At 48.1% G+C, this 18,798-nt stretch overlaps 1 protein-coding gene across 1 annotated transcript; it reads left to right on the top strand.

Annotated features, from left to right (window-relative positions):
• The first annotated feature begins 3,196 nt into the window (after nucleotides 1-3,196).
• Nucleotides 3,197-16,215, top strand: map2k2a (mitogen-activated protein kinase kinase 2a). Its single transcript, XM_061239772.1, has 11 exons — nucleotides 3,197-4,177; nucleotides 5,300-5,510; nucleotides 6,015-6,161; nucleotides 6,767-6,844; nucleotides 8,022-8,073; nucleotides 9,968-10,092; nucleotides 10,973-11,186; nucleotides 11,695-11,759; nucleotides 11,890-11,951; nucleotides 12,495-12,540; nucleotides 14,201-16,215. Exons 1-11 carry the CDS (start codon nucleotides 4,089-4,091, stop codon nucleotides 14,309-14,311), a joined length of 1,200 nt encoding a protein of 399 aa, XP_061095756.1. The 5' UTR covers nucleotides 3,197-4,088; the 3' UTR covers nucleotides 14,312-16,215.
• The last annotated feature ends 2,583 nt before the right edge of the window (nucleotides 16,216-18,798 follow it).

The following is an 18,798-nucleotide window of genomic DNA, read 5'->3' as shown; positions in this document are numbered from 1 at the left end:
GGATATTTTTTGTTTTTAAAACTTGATTTCATTTGACTTTGGTCTTCCGTCAGATTGTTTGAACACACGTGGCCATGTTGATCGTTTTCTGACACGAGGGAAACTTTTAATGGGCACACCAGGATAACTCCTTAAAAAGAAATGTGATTTCCTTTACCCCTTCTTCTGGATTATTTTATTTTATTTACATGAGTCTGACCCTCCCAGTTCAAGTCTGTGAATACGGCGCACATACGGAACACATTTTTATTTTATTTTACTTTAAAATTACCTCTGGAAAAGCAACTGGTTATCTCCGAAGCCAACTACATTGATGTGTGTGTGGGCAGGGACGGTGTAGCAGAGAAAAATGTGTACATTTGATGTAACTTTTATTGTTTTATCCTTTAAGCATAGGAGTATAGAACCACCGCTGCACAAAGTAATTAAAAGCCACAAATTTGCTCCATAACGTGTGTATGGATGACTGGGACACATGCTATGTACAGGAGGCTCTTTAAAGAGATGAGCTACAATTCGTTTAACGCTGGGCCAGAATCAAGGAGGCTGGAATCATCCTGGCTGATCCTTAAAAACTTAGAAAAACACGGGCTGTGGCTTGCAATTCCCAGATGTGAATGTTTTGTGTGTTTAAAAGTCTTTTTATATGTTCATATTGAAAAGCCAACAAAAATTAATAAATGATATGTTATCAAAAACCCTGATTTGACTCCACTTGTTCCAGAAAGGTAAGGAGCGTCACAGTCCGTGTGCAGTTGGTGCTAATCAGGGAATAGGGGTGGAGCCTGTTAAAGACATAGGTGTGATGTCATAAATAAAAATGGCGGGGGGCGGTGGGGGTGGGGAGGGGGGTTAGTTGCTGTACCTTCTATTAATACCATCAAATTAATCTGAACTTCGGAATGACCACACGTTAACACCTGTTTTATGTGTGAATGATACATTAAACTAATTTAAAAATTAACATCTGTCTTGCTACTTATTTTGCTACAGTGGACCTGGTTAAATAAATAAATGAAAGTGCAAGCAAATTTTGACTTGCAGTGGCTTGCAAATTTAAGTTAACTGTTAAGAGATGTACCTGTATTATGATTTTCTATTCATCCCATTCCTGATGACGTTGGTTAAGTCTTTTTTTTTTTTTTTTTTTTTTTTTTTTTTTATTATACTGTTAAATTTGATTTGAGGTCTATTAAGTGTTGGTAAATATGTATGCTATGTTTTCATGGTCTGACCAAGAAAAATGTTCTCCGTGACCAACTGCTGTTGCCCATTTTGGCATTTTGCAATGTAGTGTCATTGATTTGTAAATCTGTATGTTTTCAACAGCAATTAACCGCTCGCTATAGGGTGGCCTGTAGCGTAGTGGTTAAGGTAACTGACTGGGACACCCAAGGTCGGTGGTTCTAATCCCGGTGTAGCCACAATAAGATCTGCACAGCCGTTGGGCCCTTGAGCAAGGCCCTTAACCCTGCAACCCCAGGATTGTCTCCTGCTTAGCCTAATCAAGTGTACGTCTGCCAAATGCCAATAATGTAATGTAAAAAATGTAAATGAAAAAAAAGTGATGAAACTCCTTTGCACAGGATACGGTGCTGTGGGAAGTGTAGTTTGAGAAGGGTCTGTGAGTATGAGGGCTGAAGCCAGGCCTGAGGATGTTGCTAAAGGCCGAAGCCTTTATATCGCCACCTTCATGTGACATTGAACTGATTTCAATGCAATGTTAAAAAAAATAATAATAATAATCCTTGAAGCACCTGTGATGTGAGCTGAGGCTTCACAATGCATCCAAGCGCAGGTGCACAGCAAGAAGGATGGTTTTTATTTAACAGAACCATTTTTCCCCCTTTGCTTTTTCTTCCTGATTTTGTAATCGTCAGGTGTTCACCCCCCTGTATCTGCACAGCATGTGCCCTGTAAATGCACAGGCACTTCGTATAATAATTGTCATTTGGCTGACGCTTTTATCCAAAGCGATTTGCAGTTGATTAGACTAAGCAGGGGGCAATCCCCCTTGGAGAAATGCAGGGTTAAGGGCTCAAGGGCTCTGATCAAGGGCCCAACAGCTGTCTACATTTAACTTACAGAGGATGCTACCGGTCACAGGAAAGTTAATCACTCACGGATAGCAACCTGCAATTCCATTCTGTAGAGAAGAACTAACAGCCGAGTAACCCCAGGACCTCACCTTCCTTGTGCCCATAGTGACCTCATTTACCAAATTAGCCACTTGGGACACTGGCAGATTACTTTCTGAACCATATTCAGAATAAAAATTTTTAAGAATTATTGCGGACATTTATAGAATAAATATTGAAATAATGGCTTACAGTTCACAATTAAGAGATGCAAAAAAGAAGAAGAAACATTGTGATTATTTAACCAGTGAACAAACACGTAATTTAATGTGCTTTCCTGTTCAGATGGCCTTTAGGTGGACAGCTATAGAACGATAACCTTGGCACACAACCTGATACTCCTGCGTTAAAGTTTCACATATAGAAAAGGCTGTGCTCCAGATTTTGCCATGCAAACGGCTCGTAAAAAGATATGATTACGATCGTATACGGTCACGTGGCTCCTTGGTACTTTCATGTAACTTGATCCTGCGGGGTTTTCATTCTACCGGGTGGACGTGGAGGGAACCTGCTTTTCCAATCTTGAACTGTGTTTGATGAATTGTTATATCCCTTTGAGGACACATATAATTAAGAAGCAGGATTCAAATGGTCGGGTGGCTTGGTACTAACAGTGAATTAATTTGAGTACCTGGCATTATAAGGTCCTACTGTATAACTATACAGGACAACGGCAATGGCCAGTGGGCGGCGCCTTCGGTTTGGGAGTCGTGGAAGTCCCGACTCGGTGACTCCACTATTTTTAAACTTGCCTGTCTTGCAAGCAAAGATTCTAAAATCTTAAATGTGTGCACTTCGATCTCACCCTCACTGTAAACTGCCTTCATAGATCTTGCTTTGTTCATTATTATTTTTATTATTATTATTTATTTTTTATTTATTTATTTATTATTATCAACAACAACCTCTTCATTCTCCTCTCTGGTGGCACATTACAACACCATGTAAACGCAAGCTGTCAAGTCGTGGATAGTGACTACGTGCATCTAGCCACCAGGGGTCACTATTTCTGAGCAACGTTCTATGAAATATCGTGATAACACATGCATCATCTCGCGAGAAAGAGTTCCTCTTGCTTTAGCTTGTTCCTTCCTGAACTGAGAACCGAATTGAAAGTACCCATAGCAGTTCCATCCTTGGCGTACGTTTTTGTTCTTCTCTGGAGAATCCGCTGCAATACCCGACTCTTTCGCGCTCTGGGCCGAACATCCTCGGACTCGAGTACGAGGTGTCGTCTGTGGAAACTCCCCCCCTCTCCCTGTCTGCGAGACCCAGACAGGCCCGGGCCGCCTCGAGGAAACCAGAGCGCAAGACACAAATCTCTCAAGGGAGAGGAGGAAACGATGCAAAATGCGGTGATGCGTTTTGTAGAAAGTTTAGTTCTTACTGAAGTAGTGACCCCATTTGTTGCCAAACATCTAGCTAGTCCGCAAGTCCGAAACTAGCCCTGCGTAGATTTGGCCGGCTTGCGAGCTAGCCAGATAACGGGAATTATCTAGCTAGCTATCTAGCCAGCTAGCCTAACCGTTATTACGAGATGGTGATAGCCTCCAACAGCTCTTGACATGCATAGATAGCTGCTTGCTAGTTCTCTGACACTTGATTAGCTACTAGCTGGCTAGCTTAGAACATTTGCTCGTTAGCGGTTCCATGTTTTTAGTTTATTAATCCCTTCATGAAAGTTTCGGCGGACAAAATACCTTTGGTAAACTAAGACGCCAGTTATTTTTCCTGCATAACGTTACTTAAAGGGACTATATAATAGCTTGTTTGCCAGTTGTCAAAAATAGCTTAGTATCAACTTGCTGGCTAACTAAGGCGATTTAACTTGCTGCAACGAGTGAAGATCAAGGTAACGTTGGGTGGTTAGGTCTTGTTTGTATAATTCGTATACAAATAACTTCTTGAATTAAGCTAAGTCTGTGTAAGGACCTAAAACCTTAAGTGGACATGGCCCCAAAAAGAAGACCGGGTCCCCTAACCATTACACCCACCGGAGACGGTCAGCCGGCGTCAACCACCATCGACGCCGCCTCAGAGTGAGTATCACTCGCTACCAAATACTAGCTTCCCTGTGGTAATACAGGTCTTGATAACTAGTTGGTGATAACTGATGGCTAGGTTTGCGTGATGCCTGGCTGCATTGCTATTTGAGATGATAATGGTTCGGAAGTTGTGCGATGAATGTGTGAAAGTGCCCCCGAGTCCAAGTCACGCATATTCCTGTAACGTCAAATTGAAATGGAAGTTTGATCAGTTGGTTTCTGTTGTTTTTCTATATGCAATGTTCTTACTGCTCATTTGACTCCTTGTTTCGGTAAAGAATAGTAATACTCCCCGATTACTGATGGCAGTCTTAGCCAGTTTTTATGGCCATAAATAAGCACTTACTGAACATGTAGAAAGTAACCATAAAGTGTAATAACATGTTGAATCTATTTTCCTAAGTTTGTGAACCAGTAAAAATACTGCTTTTAAGGATCTCCGGGATAAGTTTTAGAATGCCGTTTCATAAAATGATAACTTCAGTTGAACCACTCGTCATTGGCAGACATAACACGGTCATACACATATCAGCCATGCCAAGGTGGCGTGTCAGTCGTTGTCAAACGATATAAACCTGTCATACTTTTAACGGTAAATGTTACCCATAAAATGTATAACAAATGGAGATTGGAAATCTGCCGTGGTTTGAATTTATTCAACCTCTTAATACGAACATTAATGTCACAGAAATATTTTGGTCGGCAGACAGATTTGTCTGGTCTGTCTTAGAATGCTTGAATCTTGCTGTTTGTATAACTTCCGGTAATACGGGTGGGTTTGCACAGTATGGAGTTTCTTACAGAAATATAAACAAACCTAGTGGCCTAAGGTACATGACTGGGACACGGGAGGTTGGTGGTTCAAGCCCCGGTGTAGTCACGATAAGGCCCTTACCCCCACGTTGCTCCAGGAGGGGATTGCCTCCTGCTTTGTCTAATCTGAAGTCACTTTTGATAAAAGCTGCAACCAAAAAATGTATTATTGTCATCAGACAGTCGCCTTGCGAGCGTACACTGGTGATCTGATAGAAGAATAGGAGGCCCGCGTGGTCGCATTTTGGCGGAAATGGGGATGACGGGTGTCGGTGAGGCTGAACCTCTCTCGCTGGTTCTCAGGGCCAACCTGGAGGCCCTGCAGAAGAAGCTGGGCGAGCTGGACCTGGACGAGCAGCAGAGGAAGCGCCTGGAGGCCTTCCTCACCCAGAAAGCCAAGGTGGGCGAACTGAAGGACGACGACTTCCACCGCATCTGCGAGCTCGGAGCCGGCAACGGCGGCGTGGTCAACAAGGTCCGCCACAAGCCCTCCAGCCTGGTCATGGCCAGGAAGGTGAGTCAGACCTCACGGGGCGCGGTCATGGCCATCGCAGATTATAATAATAAATCATAATAATTGTGTTGATAAACCCACTTTTCTCCGCTATAGACACCGTATAGAGCAGTGGTCTCCAATCCTGATCCTGGAGAGCTGCGGGGGCGTTGCTGGTTTTTGTTTTCACCTCGTTGAGATCCAGGTGCCCAGGTTAGCGGGGTTAACTGTGTTATCAATTGCCCTAAATTATTAAATAAGTGAGGAGTAACAACGAAAAGCAGCGGACCCTGTAGCTCCCCAGGACTAGGGTGAAGACCCCTGGGTGCAGAGTAACCAGAGTCATATAAAGATGTGCAAAACAGACAGTTGTTTAACCTCCAGTTGTGCGTGAATTTAGATTATCTGTAGAAGGTAAAGCTAACGCACGTGGCTCATCGTTACCCTCGACCTGTGATATACGATCGAGGAGGGTCGTGCTGACGGACGCTTATCTCTCCTCCTCCTCCTCCTCCTCCCACCCAGCTGATCCATCTGGAGATCAAGCCGGCGATCAGGAACCAGATCATCCGCGAGCTGCAGGTTCTGCACGAGTGCAACTCGCCCTACATCGTGGGCTTCTACGGGGCCTTCTACAGCGACGGCGAGATCAGCATCTGCATGGAGCACATGGTGAGAACGGCCGCGGGCCCGCGGTCCTCCGGCTTCCTGTCCTAATACTGCTCCGGTCACTCAACGGTTCTGCTGCTCATCACTGGCCTGCAGGTTTTGCACAGGGTTCAGCAGGGGGGGGCGGTCGGACTCCAGTCCCGGAGGGCCGGCGGCAAAGACGGCGACGGAGAAAGATGGCAATCTACAACTATCGGCTCCTATTCCGCTTTAGGCTAGTCGCGCAAGAGGCCGGGAAGTGCCATGCCGCGCTGGGGTTTAAACCGCGCGACTGCATTACGACTGGAGCATCTAATCCTTATCTCTCCCGATTTGAACAATCGTTCCAGTTGAAATGCAGTTCTTCGAGGGGATTTATACCCGATGACTAAACTACCGCGCTCCCAGCTGTGCACGTTGCAGTTGGCCCTAGAGGTTTCCATAGTTACCCGCCGGCATTGCGGCACGGATGTCGTCAGGTATATTCGCGGCGTGCCCGGCGAATCAGGCGGGAATGTTTCCCACGGTCGCTGGGAGCCTCACGTGTGTGTCCAGGTGCAGGTGGCTGCTAGGGGGGGGGGGGGGGGGGTGAGATGCAGGAGCTAACGTGACTCTGTTGGTCCCTGCAGGATGGGGGCTCGCTGGATCAGGTGCTCAAAGAAGCCAGAAGAATCCCAGAGGAAATTTTGGGCAAAGTCAGCATAGCTGTGAGTTCTATTTTTCACTCCCAACTGCATTAGCGCGCCGCATGCTGGATTTATACACCAACCGATAAAATGCTAATGTTAGCGCCCAGGCGTATTCATTTGAAGATGTACACACAGGCATATACTTCTTTCGCGGTCGATAAGAAAAGTATTTTCTGTTCCACTTCAACATGCTTTCAAAATAAATACATTTCACTGAAACGTAAGAAATTCTAATGGCTCAGTCTGTAGAAATTTGAGTAATTATCTCACTTGGGTAAAAATGCTGGAACTCGAAATGATAAAATTTGGGATTGGATAGTTAATTTATGGTTATGGGAAATGTCTTCTTCCCACCCTCATTCACGCACGTGGTTTCCCAGTTTCTTTCACTGTTGTGTAGCCCTCATTCAAATGGGAACAACACTGGAGACATTCGATTAAGTGTCTGGAATGAAAATGCCATTAAGGCAATTTTGTCAGAGCTCTGTCTTGCATTATGATAAACGAGACTTCTAGTTCCACACAGCTGAAGATGTTAGTAGTTTGTTATTCCTCATGATAAATATCATACTACATAAGTAATAATAATTATAACTGATGACAATGGTGACCGTTAAGCATGTCTTTCCCCGTGTACAGTTGCACTTAAATACATTTGACAAATGAGGCAAAATTTACGACGTTAGCATGTAGGCAGTTTACCAGATGCATTATGTGTGGTTTTCTTATTGCTGCATTCATAGAAAAGCTGGCACATAATTATGGCGCACAGTAATGCACTTTCCTTCATGGATGTGACCAGCATTAGTTACTCCCCCATTGACCGCATCACTGGCTTTCAGCCAATTGCTGCTTGTCATCTGAAGGGATTAATAACTTGCATTTTCACTGAGATTCTGCACCAGCGATAACATTTCTCTATTTAAAGAAGAAATGTACTATATAGACTATATATGTACTATAAGAAATGCCAATAATGTAATGTAATGCGATTGGAGCTTGGGGTGTGGTAGTTGGGAATGGTAAATGTCATTTATATAGCCAGGTGAAGCGGCGTGTTACTGGACGAAGCAGAGGGAATTGTGGGTATTGTGGTTTTGTTTGTTGGTTTGATTAAAGGCCTACAAGAACACTTTAAGGGCCTGCCTCTTATGTCTCTGATCTGGATTCTGGGCCCTGCGTTTATGTCTGACAGGTTCTCAGAGGCCTGGCCTACCTGCGGGAGAAGCACCAGATTATGCATAGAGGTAAACGCTGCTCTGTAAAACCTGTCCTGAGTGCGTGCGTGCATGTGTGCGTGCTTGGATTTGTGTGTGTGTGTGTGTGTGTGTGTGTGTGTGTGTGTGTGTGTGTGTGTGTGTGTGTGTGTGTGTGTGTGTGTGTGTGTGTGTGTGTGTGTGTGTGTGTGTGTGTGTGTGTGTGTGTGTGTGTGTGCAGTCACTTGGATTTGTATGCGAATGTGTGTATGCATGTGCTCGGATTCCCATTTGCCTCTGTGTGTGTGCTCCATAGCGTGTATGTGTGTGTGTGGTTGGATTTATATGTGCCTGTGTGTGTGCCTGGTGCATGTCTGTGTGTGTGGTTGGATTTATATGTGCCTGTGTGTGTGCGTGGTGCCTGTCTGTGTGTGTGGTTGGATTTATATGTGCCTGTGTGTGTGCGTGGTGCATGTCTGTGTGTGTGGTTGGATTTATATGTGCCTGTGTGTGTGCGTGGTGCATGTCTGTGTGTGTGGTTGGATTTATATGTGCCTGTGTGTGTGCGTGGTGCCTGTCTGTGTGTGTGGCTGTATTTGTATGTGCCTGTGTGTGTGCGTGGTGCATGTCTGTGTGTGTGGCTGGATTTGTATGTGCCTGTGTGTGTGCGTGGTGCACGTCTGTGTGTGTGGTTGGATTTGTATGTGCCTGTGTGTGCGTGGTGCATGTCTGTGTGTGTGGCTGGATTTGTATGCCCGCGCGTGTGCTTGCGGAGGGCGGGCCTGATGAAAGCTGCATCTTCGCCGCTAGTGGAAAGGGGCTGAGACAGGAACCGGAGGCCATTACGCTGAAGGGCCGCGTAAGTGTCTGCGCACGGTGGCCAGTGCCTTTCAGAGCTCGCCAGGGCTGCTCCACGGCGTTTAACACATTGCGGACGGCTCGCAGCGTACAGACGCGTCAGAAACGGAAGAAGAAGTAAAAACTGTTTTTGGTCTTGGGTGATGCGGTCTGGGCGAGTCTAAAAAAAGGCGAAGCTCTTTCTGAACGCAGCGGTGATGTGTGCAGGGGGGGGGACCGGTCCGGTGGGGGCCAGGGGCCGGGGCTGGAGCCCGGGGGCCCCCAGGGCTGAAGGGGTTAGCGGCAGGGCCGCAGTGACTGGCAGGGTTAGAGAGTGCACAGTTGTCTGGGAGCCCAGGCCTTAATTACAGGCTCTCAGATGTGATTACATGGCAGCCGCACCCTGCAGCCCCCCCCCCCACCGTCCCGCGCTCTCTCCCCCCCCCGGTCGTTCGCTCTCTCACGCCACCACTCCCTACCCTCTCCACGGAAGTGGGCGTGTGGGTGAGGGGGGGGTTGGGGGGGGGGGGGGGTCACCACAGAGGACAGATTGCAGGTCTACCCCGTTATTTGGTTTTATTTTTCCAGACTGTTTGTTTCCGGGGGGGTGGGGATCCGGCTGCTGGAGTCCCTTTGGGGTCAGACTCCGCTGCGGTCGATACCGCGCAACGAGCCTGATCACACCGCGCTCGTCTCCCTGCGGTGCGGTTAGGGAGAGGTGTGTGTCTGTGTGTGTCTGTCTGTCTGTCTGTCTGTCTGCACACGCGTGTGTCTGTGTCTGTGTCTGTGTGTTCGTATGTGTCTGCGTGTGTCTGTATGTGTGTGTGTGTGTGCGTGAGTGCCTGTGTGTGTGTGTCCGTGCGCGTCTGTGTGTGTGCGCACGTCTGTGTCTGTGTCTGTGTGTCTGTATGTGTGTGTGTGTGAGTGCCTGTGTGTGTGTGTGTCCGTGCGCTTCTGTGTATGTGTACGCGCGTCTGTGTCTGTGTCTGTGTGTGTGTGTGTGAGGGCAGGTGGTCCCACAGAGACCTGGGCATCCACAGAGACCTGGGCATCCACAGTGCTTTCAGGGTTTCACTGGTGCTCCCCCTCCCCTCTCTCTGCCGCACAGACGTCAAGCCCTCCAACATCCTGGTGAACTCCCGCGGAGAGATCAAGCTGTGTGACTTCGGCGTGAGTGGCCAGCTCATCGACTCCATGGCCAACTCCTTCGTGGGAACGCGCTCGTACATGTCGGTGAGTCAGCCAATCCGCTCCTCCGCTTCTACTGCCAGGAGCCGTGACCTGGGCCGGCCCGGAAACCCCTCCCCACACCCCTCCCCGTGACCCCCGCTCTGGCAGTGCGTTTGCCCCTCTCCTGTTTGCCCCTCTCTCATGACGCGGTGCGTTTGCCCCTCTCCTGTTTGCCCCTCTCTCATGACACAGTGCGTTTGCCCCTCTCTCATGATGCGGTGCGTTTGCCCCTCTCCTGTTTGCCCCTCTGTCATGACGCAGTGCGTTTGCCCCTCTCCTGTTTGCCCCTCTCTCATGACGCAGTGCGTTTGCCCATCTCCTGTTTTCCCCCTCTGTCATGACGCAGTGCGTTTGCCCCTCTCCTGTTTGCCCCTCTGTCATGACGCAGTGCGTTTGCCCCTCTCCTGTTTGCCCCTCTCTCATGACGCAGTGCGTTTGCCCCTCTCCTGTTTGCCCCTCTCTCATGACGCAGTGCGTTTGCCCCTCTCCTGTTTGCCCCTCTCTCATGACGCAGTGTGTTTGCCCCTCTCCTGTTTGCCCCTCTCTCATGACGCAGTGTGTTTGCCCCTCTCCTGTTTGCCCCACAGCCGGAGAGACTGCAGGGCATGCACTTCTCGGTGCAGTTCTCTCTGTGTTGAGCTGTGCGGTTTCTCTCTGTGTCGAGCTGTGTGGTTTCTCTCTGCGTTGAGCTGTGCGGTTTCTCTCTGCGTTGAGCTGTGCGGTTTCTCTCTGTGTTGAGCTGTGCGGTTTCTCTCTCTGTTGAGCTGTGCGGTTTCTCTCTGCGTTGAGCTGTGCGGTTTCTCTCTGCGTTGAGCTGTGCGGTTTCTCTCTGTGTTCAGCTGTGTGGTTTCTCTCTGTGAGCCGGTCTCTCTCCCCCACACAGCCGGAGAGACTGCAGGGCACGCACTACTCCGTGCAGTCGGACGTGTGGAGCATGGGCCTGTCGCTGGTGGAGCTGGGCATCGGGCGCTACCCCATCCCCCCGCCCGACGCCAAGGAGCTGGAGGCTATTTTTGGCCGGCCCGTGCTGGACGGGGCGGAGGCTGAGATGCACAGCACCTCCCCGCGACCCAGGGTCCCGGGACGGCCCGTTAGCGGTGAGCAGCGCCCCCTCGAAAAACCAGGCTTTAAAATAACCCCCACCTGCTGGGGGTCTTACAGGTTTCACTTATGTACGGACACGTTCTCATCCAGTGTGGAAGTGTCCCAAGTCAAATTCAGAATCATTTCCAGAATTGGTTCCTTCTGTTTTTGGGGGATATTATGTTCTCCGAGCACCTGTGGGTGAATTTGCTCACCTGTGTACATGCATTTAATATGGGTAATTGGCACGTATGTATTTCCAGGTCACCTTTAAAAAGAGAATAATAATAATAAGTTATACCTCTGTAAAATGCAAAGCAGCCTGACGCTCCACCGTTTAAAATCGTAGCTTATTGAAATTTTATTATTTTCTTTGGTCGTATGTTGTAGTAAAACCGAAGCGTGTTTGAAAAAAAACGAACGTTACATAACGGGTTAATCCGGTGTCGGGAGGTGCAGTGGCAGCAGCCCCCTGTAGGTGGCGTCGTGCTGACTCTCTCGCGCCCCCTCTCTGTTCCCCAGGCCACGGGATGGACAGCCGCCCGGCCATGGCCATCTTCGAGCTTCTGGACTACATCGTCAATGAGGTCAGAGGGGCGGCCGCCTTTCCAGCACTTTCTTTTCCGTTTCCACGCTCCGTAACTCGCGCCCCCCCCCCCCCCCCCCCCCCCCCCGCGCTCCGGCCCTGCCCCTAACCCCACGTTTTTCTTTCCGTAGCCGCCTCCCAAGCTCCCGCATGCCGTCTTCACCTCCGACTTCCAGGATTTTGTGACGAAATGGTGAGTCCTCAGACTTCCCTGGAATGGGATTCGGTGTTCCCGGTAGCACAGACGTGTTGTTCAGGGTCCGCGGGCTGAGCTTGTCCAGGCCTTCAGACCGCGCGCTCCTGTGTCAACACTCGCATTTTACACCCGCTAAAACCATGATTCACAACAGCGATTGTTACGATGCATCCTGGCTTTTCCACAGGGGTCCCTTGATATGCAATGGCTATATATAGATTTGGAAAATATTTCCAAATATGAAAACAGTGGGCTCCAAAATTATTGTTCCGTGGTCTGGTGGGGCTTTTGTTGATTAAAAAAAACGTTTGATCATAAAAAATAAAAAAATATTATGGGGTTGGGTCCTCAGATTGGAAGAGCTTCACGTCCACTGTACCACAAAACATAAAAAAAAAAATAATAATAATAATAAAGTAGTATGTTTATATCTCTGCTTTGGCAGCATTTTTTTTACATTTTAAGTCTATGGTTCCACTCTCTGGCTTGTGTAATGTTCCAAATGTGACATTTCTCGTTTTTTTGTTTTTGTTTCCTTAGCCTCATCAAAAACCCTGCGGATCGAGCTGACCTGAAGATGCTCATGGTGAGGAGTGACAGTGTTACTGTGGTGTAGTCGGGAACCGATGATCTGAATGACCCTCAATGTTGCACCGTTGACTGTCTGGGTCTGTTGACAGTCCGTGGGTTTACACTGCTGGACACCTGCTCTTGGTGTGTGTTACAGGCTTGCAGTGAAGGGTTTGGATGAATGGGAACATGCAGGCGAGCTTACGCTCTCCACCAGAGCTCATTCTGCCTGTCACTCGTTCTCATCGCTATTCCGCCCGGTAACCAAGCTGGCAGGCGTGCCATTGGCGGAGCGAACTTACGATTCTGGTTCCGATTGACGAGGAGTAAGCTCCGCCGCCTCTATGACCTCTGACCTTCTCTATCGCGCAGGCTGTCCTTTCTGGTTGACTGATCACACAGGGCTTGTCCCTTCCCGGCTGGCCAATCACACAGGGCCGATGCTCTCCCAGCTTGGTGTACACCCAGCAGTCCCTGCCTCGGGATTGGCCCGTGTCGTTGTCCAGAATAACGATGCCATTAAAACACAATTTACTGTGACAGCTGGCTTTGTGACCGAAGAACCTCTCGGTCCCGCGCGGCGTTTTCCACGGAACTATCCAAACACTGACAACAAGATAAGAATCATTGTCGGAGATCTCTTGAAAATATATATCCAGCGCGTGTGTTCTTATTCGGAGTCTTTGATTCCGTGTCTGCGCGCTGTACAGTTGTGTAAACCCCGTGCACCGGGGTCAGCACTTCGAGAATGATCTGTAGGATTCGGCTCATAGCAGGCCCGTCTCTGCACGGTCATCGCAGGCAGCTGTAGAAGGCTGCGTTTGAAGACCTCTGCGAGGCTTGGCTCCTGCACGTTTCCGTGTGGATTCTCCCAATTTACCGAGAACCCCCTCCGCCCGCCCCGGTTTTCTCCGATACGAGAGGGCAGCGTTTTAATGGACGCCCGTCGTTCTCGTACTCTCGGGTTTTCAGTACCGTCCCGCACTCGTCCTGTCGTGGCCTGAAAATGGCTTCTTTTCTGAGGAGCAGGCGATCAATGTCTGCTTTAGTGGAGAATTTTCTTTTTGTCGGTCTTTGCCGGGGCGGGGAACGAAACCGAGGCGGGCCTGCGAAGCGAAAACAACCCGGGAAGCTGCACCTGAAAGCTTTTCCACCACTTCAGTTTGCTCTCCCGGGTTCATACGGAGTGCTTTTTTATCGGAGACGTGACCGGCGACAGTGAGTGATGGGTAATGACGCGGCGCGGGAGGGGGAGGCCGGGGCGTGTGCGTGCGCCCGGCTCACGGGAGGACCGCGGCAGAGCCAGGCGCCGTTGGCGGGCGAACGCGCGACGGCAGCAGCGGCTGAATGCAGGCCTTTGATTCACGACGTGTCCGTTCTGGAGACGGTAAGCTCACCTGACAGGCCCGGAATGAAGCGTATTTTCCGTGACATTCCCGGGCTCCTCGCGGAGGGAGCAGTGGGAAAAACGGCTCCCGCTGCCACGTCACCAGCAGCCACTGCGCGCAGCTGGGATTTGATTAAAGCAGTATGGCTGAAGAGCTGGACTGGACGATGGCTCCACGCTGAAACCTTACCCCCCTCCTCTCTCTCTCTCGCTCTCTCTCTCTCTCTTGTTCCCTCTTCTTCCACCCCCCCCCTCCCTCTCTCTCCCTCCTTTCTTTTTTTGTCTTCAGAACCACACGTTCATCAAGCGGTCGGAGGTGGAGGAGGTGGACTTTGCCGGCTGGCTGTGTAAAACCATGGGTCTGCACCAGCCCAGCACCCCCACCCGTGGTGCTGTCTGAACAGTGAACGGCCCTGCCTGCTTCTCACCAACAGTCACACACACACACACACACACACACACACACACACACAGAGCCCTGTCTGCCTGCTTCTCACCAACAGTCTCTCAGACATGCACACACACACACACACACCCAGCCATGCTTGCCTGATTTTCACCAACCGTCTCTGTCGCACACACACACACACACACACACACACACAAATATCTTTCCTCATACATGCACGTTTGATTTGGGGAGGGAACAGTTCCACGGTCCTCTGAAGCTGCCGACATCCTTCTCAGCTGTTTCACCGTTAGTCATTTCTGATTTCACATCCACAAGGTAATGACAACGCTGGTCCCACCCAACATCAGTTCATCCACGCGGCTCTTGGAAATGTTTATATTCGTACTGCTACATTTAAAATTGATCGTTCCATTCAGATCTTAATTTTTCACAAAATTGATGCACTTATAGAATCCTGTGAAAACACAGAAAGCTCTTAACCGGTTTCCTTAAAGTGTTCAAGCCATCGAAATGGTAAATAAAAAAATGCCTCTCTCTGCATTGTTAGCATTTTCCCAGCATGCAATTCCCTGGTTCCAAGCCTTTCTTAATGCCATTCTGTTGCCATCAGGGTAAAACTCCGTTAGATGAATCAGGACTAGAATGAATTCCGTTAGATGAATCAGGACTTGGCAAATGAATTAACGGTGCGTTTTTAATGCCGAAAGGTATTTTTTGTGAAGGCCAGTGTGTGAAAATGATATAAAATCATGTAGAAAGAGAGTATGTTTTGAGTGAATGCTAAAGTCTTGGTACACGGTACATTGAATTGATTTAAGTCTCAAATCAGGGCTGAATCATTTGAGATGATTGTGAAGATGTTTCACTATTCATAAGGGAGAGAGAATAACCGAAATGCGCCTCAAACCTACACACATTTCACTGCCATATTTTCCCTGCTTTTAAAAGAATAACGTAGCGTCCGCAAAGCCTGAATGGTTTTCCCCTTAATCCGGTTTGAATTCCTGAGACTCTGCCCAGGACATCTCCGTTTGTAAATTATCTTCTTCAGAGCCTCTCCGTTTCCGCACAGTGAAACCACCTAGCATTCAGGTATTTAAACTGCAAGTTAATGCGACTAGGTTTTAAACGGAATGGCTGTTTAATGGAAATACTGTTCACAAGCTCCCCTGAAGGTTTACGCTTTTTTGGCGGAGTTGTATTCCCGGGTTGTAGTGTAGTGAAACCATCCGCAAATTGTGAAATTCGGTTGTGGGGAAAGGAGTATATATATTTTTTTTTTACTGAAAAGGAGTTTCAAGCCCGCGTTTGTCGACCATGATGCTTAATCGCCCTTTTCCTTTGCCAGTCATCGCTAAATATAACCTAGTTTAGAAGCATAAATATTTGTACGCGGGACGCTAGTAACGGTTGTAATGTAGGCCAGGCTTCCTGGGATTCTTGAGGGCCTGGGTTGACTGCACCTTCCAATTGAGGCCTGCAAGTTAAAGGGTGAGCTCCTGAAATGGCCCCTGGGTCTTGGTGCCAACCAACATGTTTACTTCTTCCGACAGGAAGACCCATAAACGGCAAAAACCCTTTTGACCAATGAACAGGCTGCTTTCTCCCCTGTGTCATCCTGTACCCCCCTCTGATAGGCTACGACTCAGAGGCCAACATTGAGCGATAAGTTATCATGTCGGCGTGTAAAGTCTGTCGGAAGTTGGGCTACATTTCTGGGACTGCCTTTCCCCCCCCCCCCCCCACGAGCATCTTGGCAATCTACTAACCTGGAGGACCATCGTAAGCAGACTCCGATGGGTCACAGAATGTTTGCGTACCATGGACACCCTCCCGGCTGTTTCTGTGCACAACGGTCGCTTGCTAACCACCCCCCGATTTATGTCAGGGGGGCGGGCAGGCGGGGGAGGGGGGGGGAGGGGGGAAGGGAGGGGGGGAGGACTGCAATGAAATGGGAACCCCCCCCCTCCCCCCCGAAACATGGGAGTACTTGCCCTGCCGTTTTTACATAAAGCCCATCGCAGCTGTACTTACCGCCGGATGCACTTGCCCTGGCGTTTTTACATAAAGCCCATCACAGCTGTACTTACCGCCCGATGCACTTGCCCCTGAGCGAACACGAATGGGAGCTCAACGCTAACGTCCCGTGCGCTATGCATCCACACACAGAGCGACACCGCGCTCTCGTTAAAAAAAAACGTGGAACTAAAATGTCTTCTCGAACACTTGCGGTAAATGCTCATCCGATTTCTTCACTTGCTGGATTTATGATTTTCTTTGACGCTTTCCTTTTTGCAGATATTTTCTTAATATTATTTTACTTCTGCCCAGTTTGTTATTGTGAATCACGCTCTATAAAAACGGTTGTGTCCACACTGCATGTGGCATACTGGTGATTTGAATAGTCTATAATTATTTTTTTCCTTTTTTAATTTAACTATATTATGTGGCATATTACTGATGTTTTGGTGATTACTGAAGCGTTACTGATATACTGCCTTGCAAAATATACCCACGTATGCATATGTGTGTATGCATATGTCTATAGATATGTTATTTTGTCCTCTTGGCTGGTAAATCATGTGGATTGAATGTATTATTTAAGTGTTACAAATAAAATCTATGAATAAATGAATACGGTATTTGTGTGGTGTCTGAATTGTGTGTGATCTGCTGTTGTTGCGACCTCAGAGAAAATTGGTATTTTGTGGGGGAAATACAGAATCATGGCTTCCATATGTGTGTGTGCTATATACAGTTTACATGTAGGGCTAGTTCACTAGCATCCTGAGTGGCAGATGAGGGTTTGTTTTGTCTGTCTGCAAATGCCTAAAGGCTAAAGCTTAACCATTTCAAAGCCTCTGTGTGTTTGACTGGGATGAATACACAAGGGGTTAACCCAGGACACTAATCAAATCAAAGCAAGACCTTGGCTTTAAGGTCAATCTAGTTAGGTTTATGTTGAAACCTGATATTTACATTGTTTAAAAAAGAAAAAAAGTATGAAGCATTTAAAAAAAAATACATTCACATCTTGTCATTTTAATAGTCAATTTAATAGCTAATCCATTGATATTTTTTATATTTGATTTCTATTTTATGAATGCTTTCACAATTTATGTAGAAAGATACTTTTCACTATTTACATTTTTAAAATGTAACATTTTAAAAAAATCATAATCAATGGTGAGGTAAATCTCAGTCATATTTCTCCGTCTTCCCTGTCTCCTCTACAACTGACGCTGCCCTCTGTGGCTGGTGTATGTAACTGCGCCAAGGTGCTCCATCTTGCAATTTCCTGGGTGTTAATGAGTGTGCGACACTGCACATACAGGTGTGTAGCACAGAACATGCTGGAATATGAGCTTGCCTTTCATTCGGTTACGCCGCCAGACGGGTTACCTGTAAGGCAAGACCATTTTTATATTCCGGTTTGTATAAAGTGGCTTATCAGCTGAGGTGGGGGACACGCCCAACTCCCTTGTTCAATCATTCAGGGTATTGAGGTTTGGGCTTGGAATGCAGTCATGCGATGTGGTAACGTGAACTGTGTGTGTGTGTGTGTGTGTGTGTGTGTCTGGGGCTGGTGGATCAGGGTGGGGTGGGGTGGGGGGGTGGGGGGGGTGTGGGCCATGTAGATTCCCATGAACTCGACGCAATCAGTTTCGATTTCTCAAACACAATAATTCTGCGAATCGATTATTTTCGTATTTTATAAGTTTGTATTTTGGGTCAACAATTGTCACACTATTATCTGTCTATCTATCTTACAGTAAGTGTGTTGACAAGTCCATTGCACCTGCCCCCCCTCCCACTACAAAATCACTAAATGTATTTGCTTTTAAATGCTCCCCCAGATTAATGTAATCTTTTAGGGGAGGGGGGGGGGGGGGTTTGTTAAACATTAGGAAGGGGATCCGTGAGAGCCCTGGAGCGGAAAGTGCTGGAGGGGGTTGGGGGGGGAGGGTGGTGGCAGGGGGTCCGGGGGGGAGCCTGCCAGGCCCAAGGTAGGCGCAGGGGGGGAAGAATGAGTGTGGAGTGGAGCTGGCACGGCCTCTGCCCGGGAGACCTCAGCGAAGCACAGCGCTTCGGAGAGCGGAGAGAGGGAGAGATGCGGGGGGGATACTGGCAGCCCCTGTGTGTACTGGAATGTGCCAGGGCTTGCTTTTGGGGTGGGACAGTATGACCTCAGGCTGTGGGATGGGCGGGTGCGACTCCGTAACTCTCGGGGAGGGGAAGAAAGAAGGAGAAGAAAAATAAAAAGACCGTTTGCAACCATAAATAGACCATGCGCTCGATGCAACCGTACTTTCTCAATTTTCCCAAATATGTAACTTACTACAATTTAATTTTCGAAAAAATATATGAGGGAAAAGGGGAAATGTACTAAAGACTGTTTTTGTTGTCTGTGTTGAATTGTTTTGCATCTTTGCCCCCTGTGACTAAAACAGTGGTAATAATTGTTATTTTGATTG

The sequence above is a fragment of the Conger conger genome, chromosome 4 (genome assembly GCF_963514075.1).
Source record: "Conger conger chromosome 4, fConCon1.1, whole genome shotgun sequence".
Classification (NCBI taxonomy): Eukaryota; Metazoa; Chordata; class Actinopteri; order Anguilliformes; family Congridae; genus Conger; species Conger conger.
The sequence above is the reverse complement of the archived record's forward strand: the minus strand, read 5'-3'. Positions and strand labels throughout refer to the sequence as shown.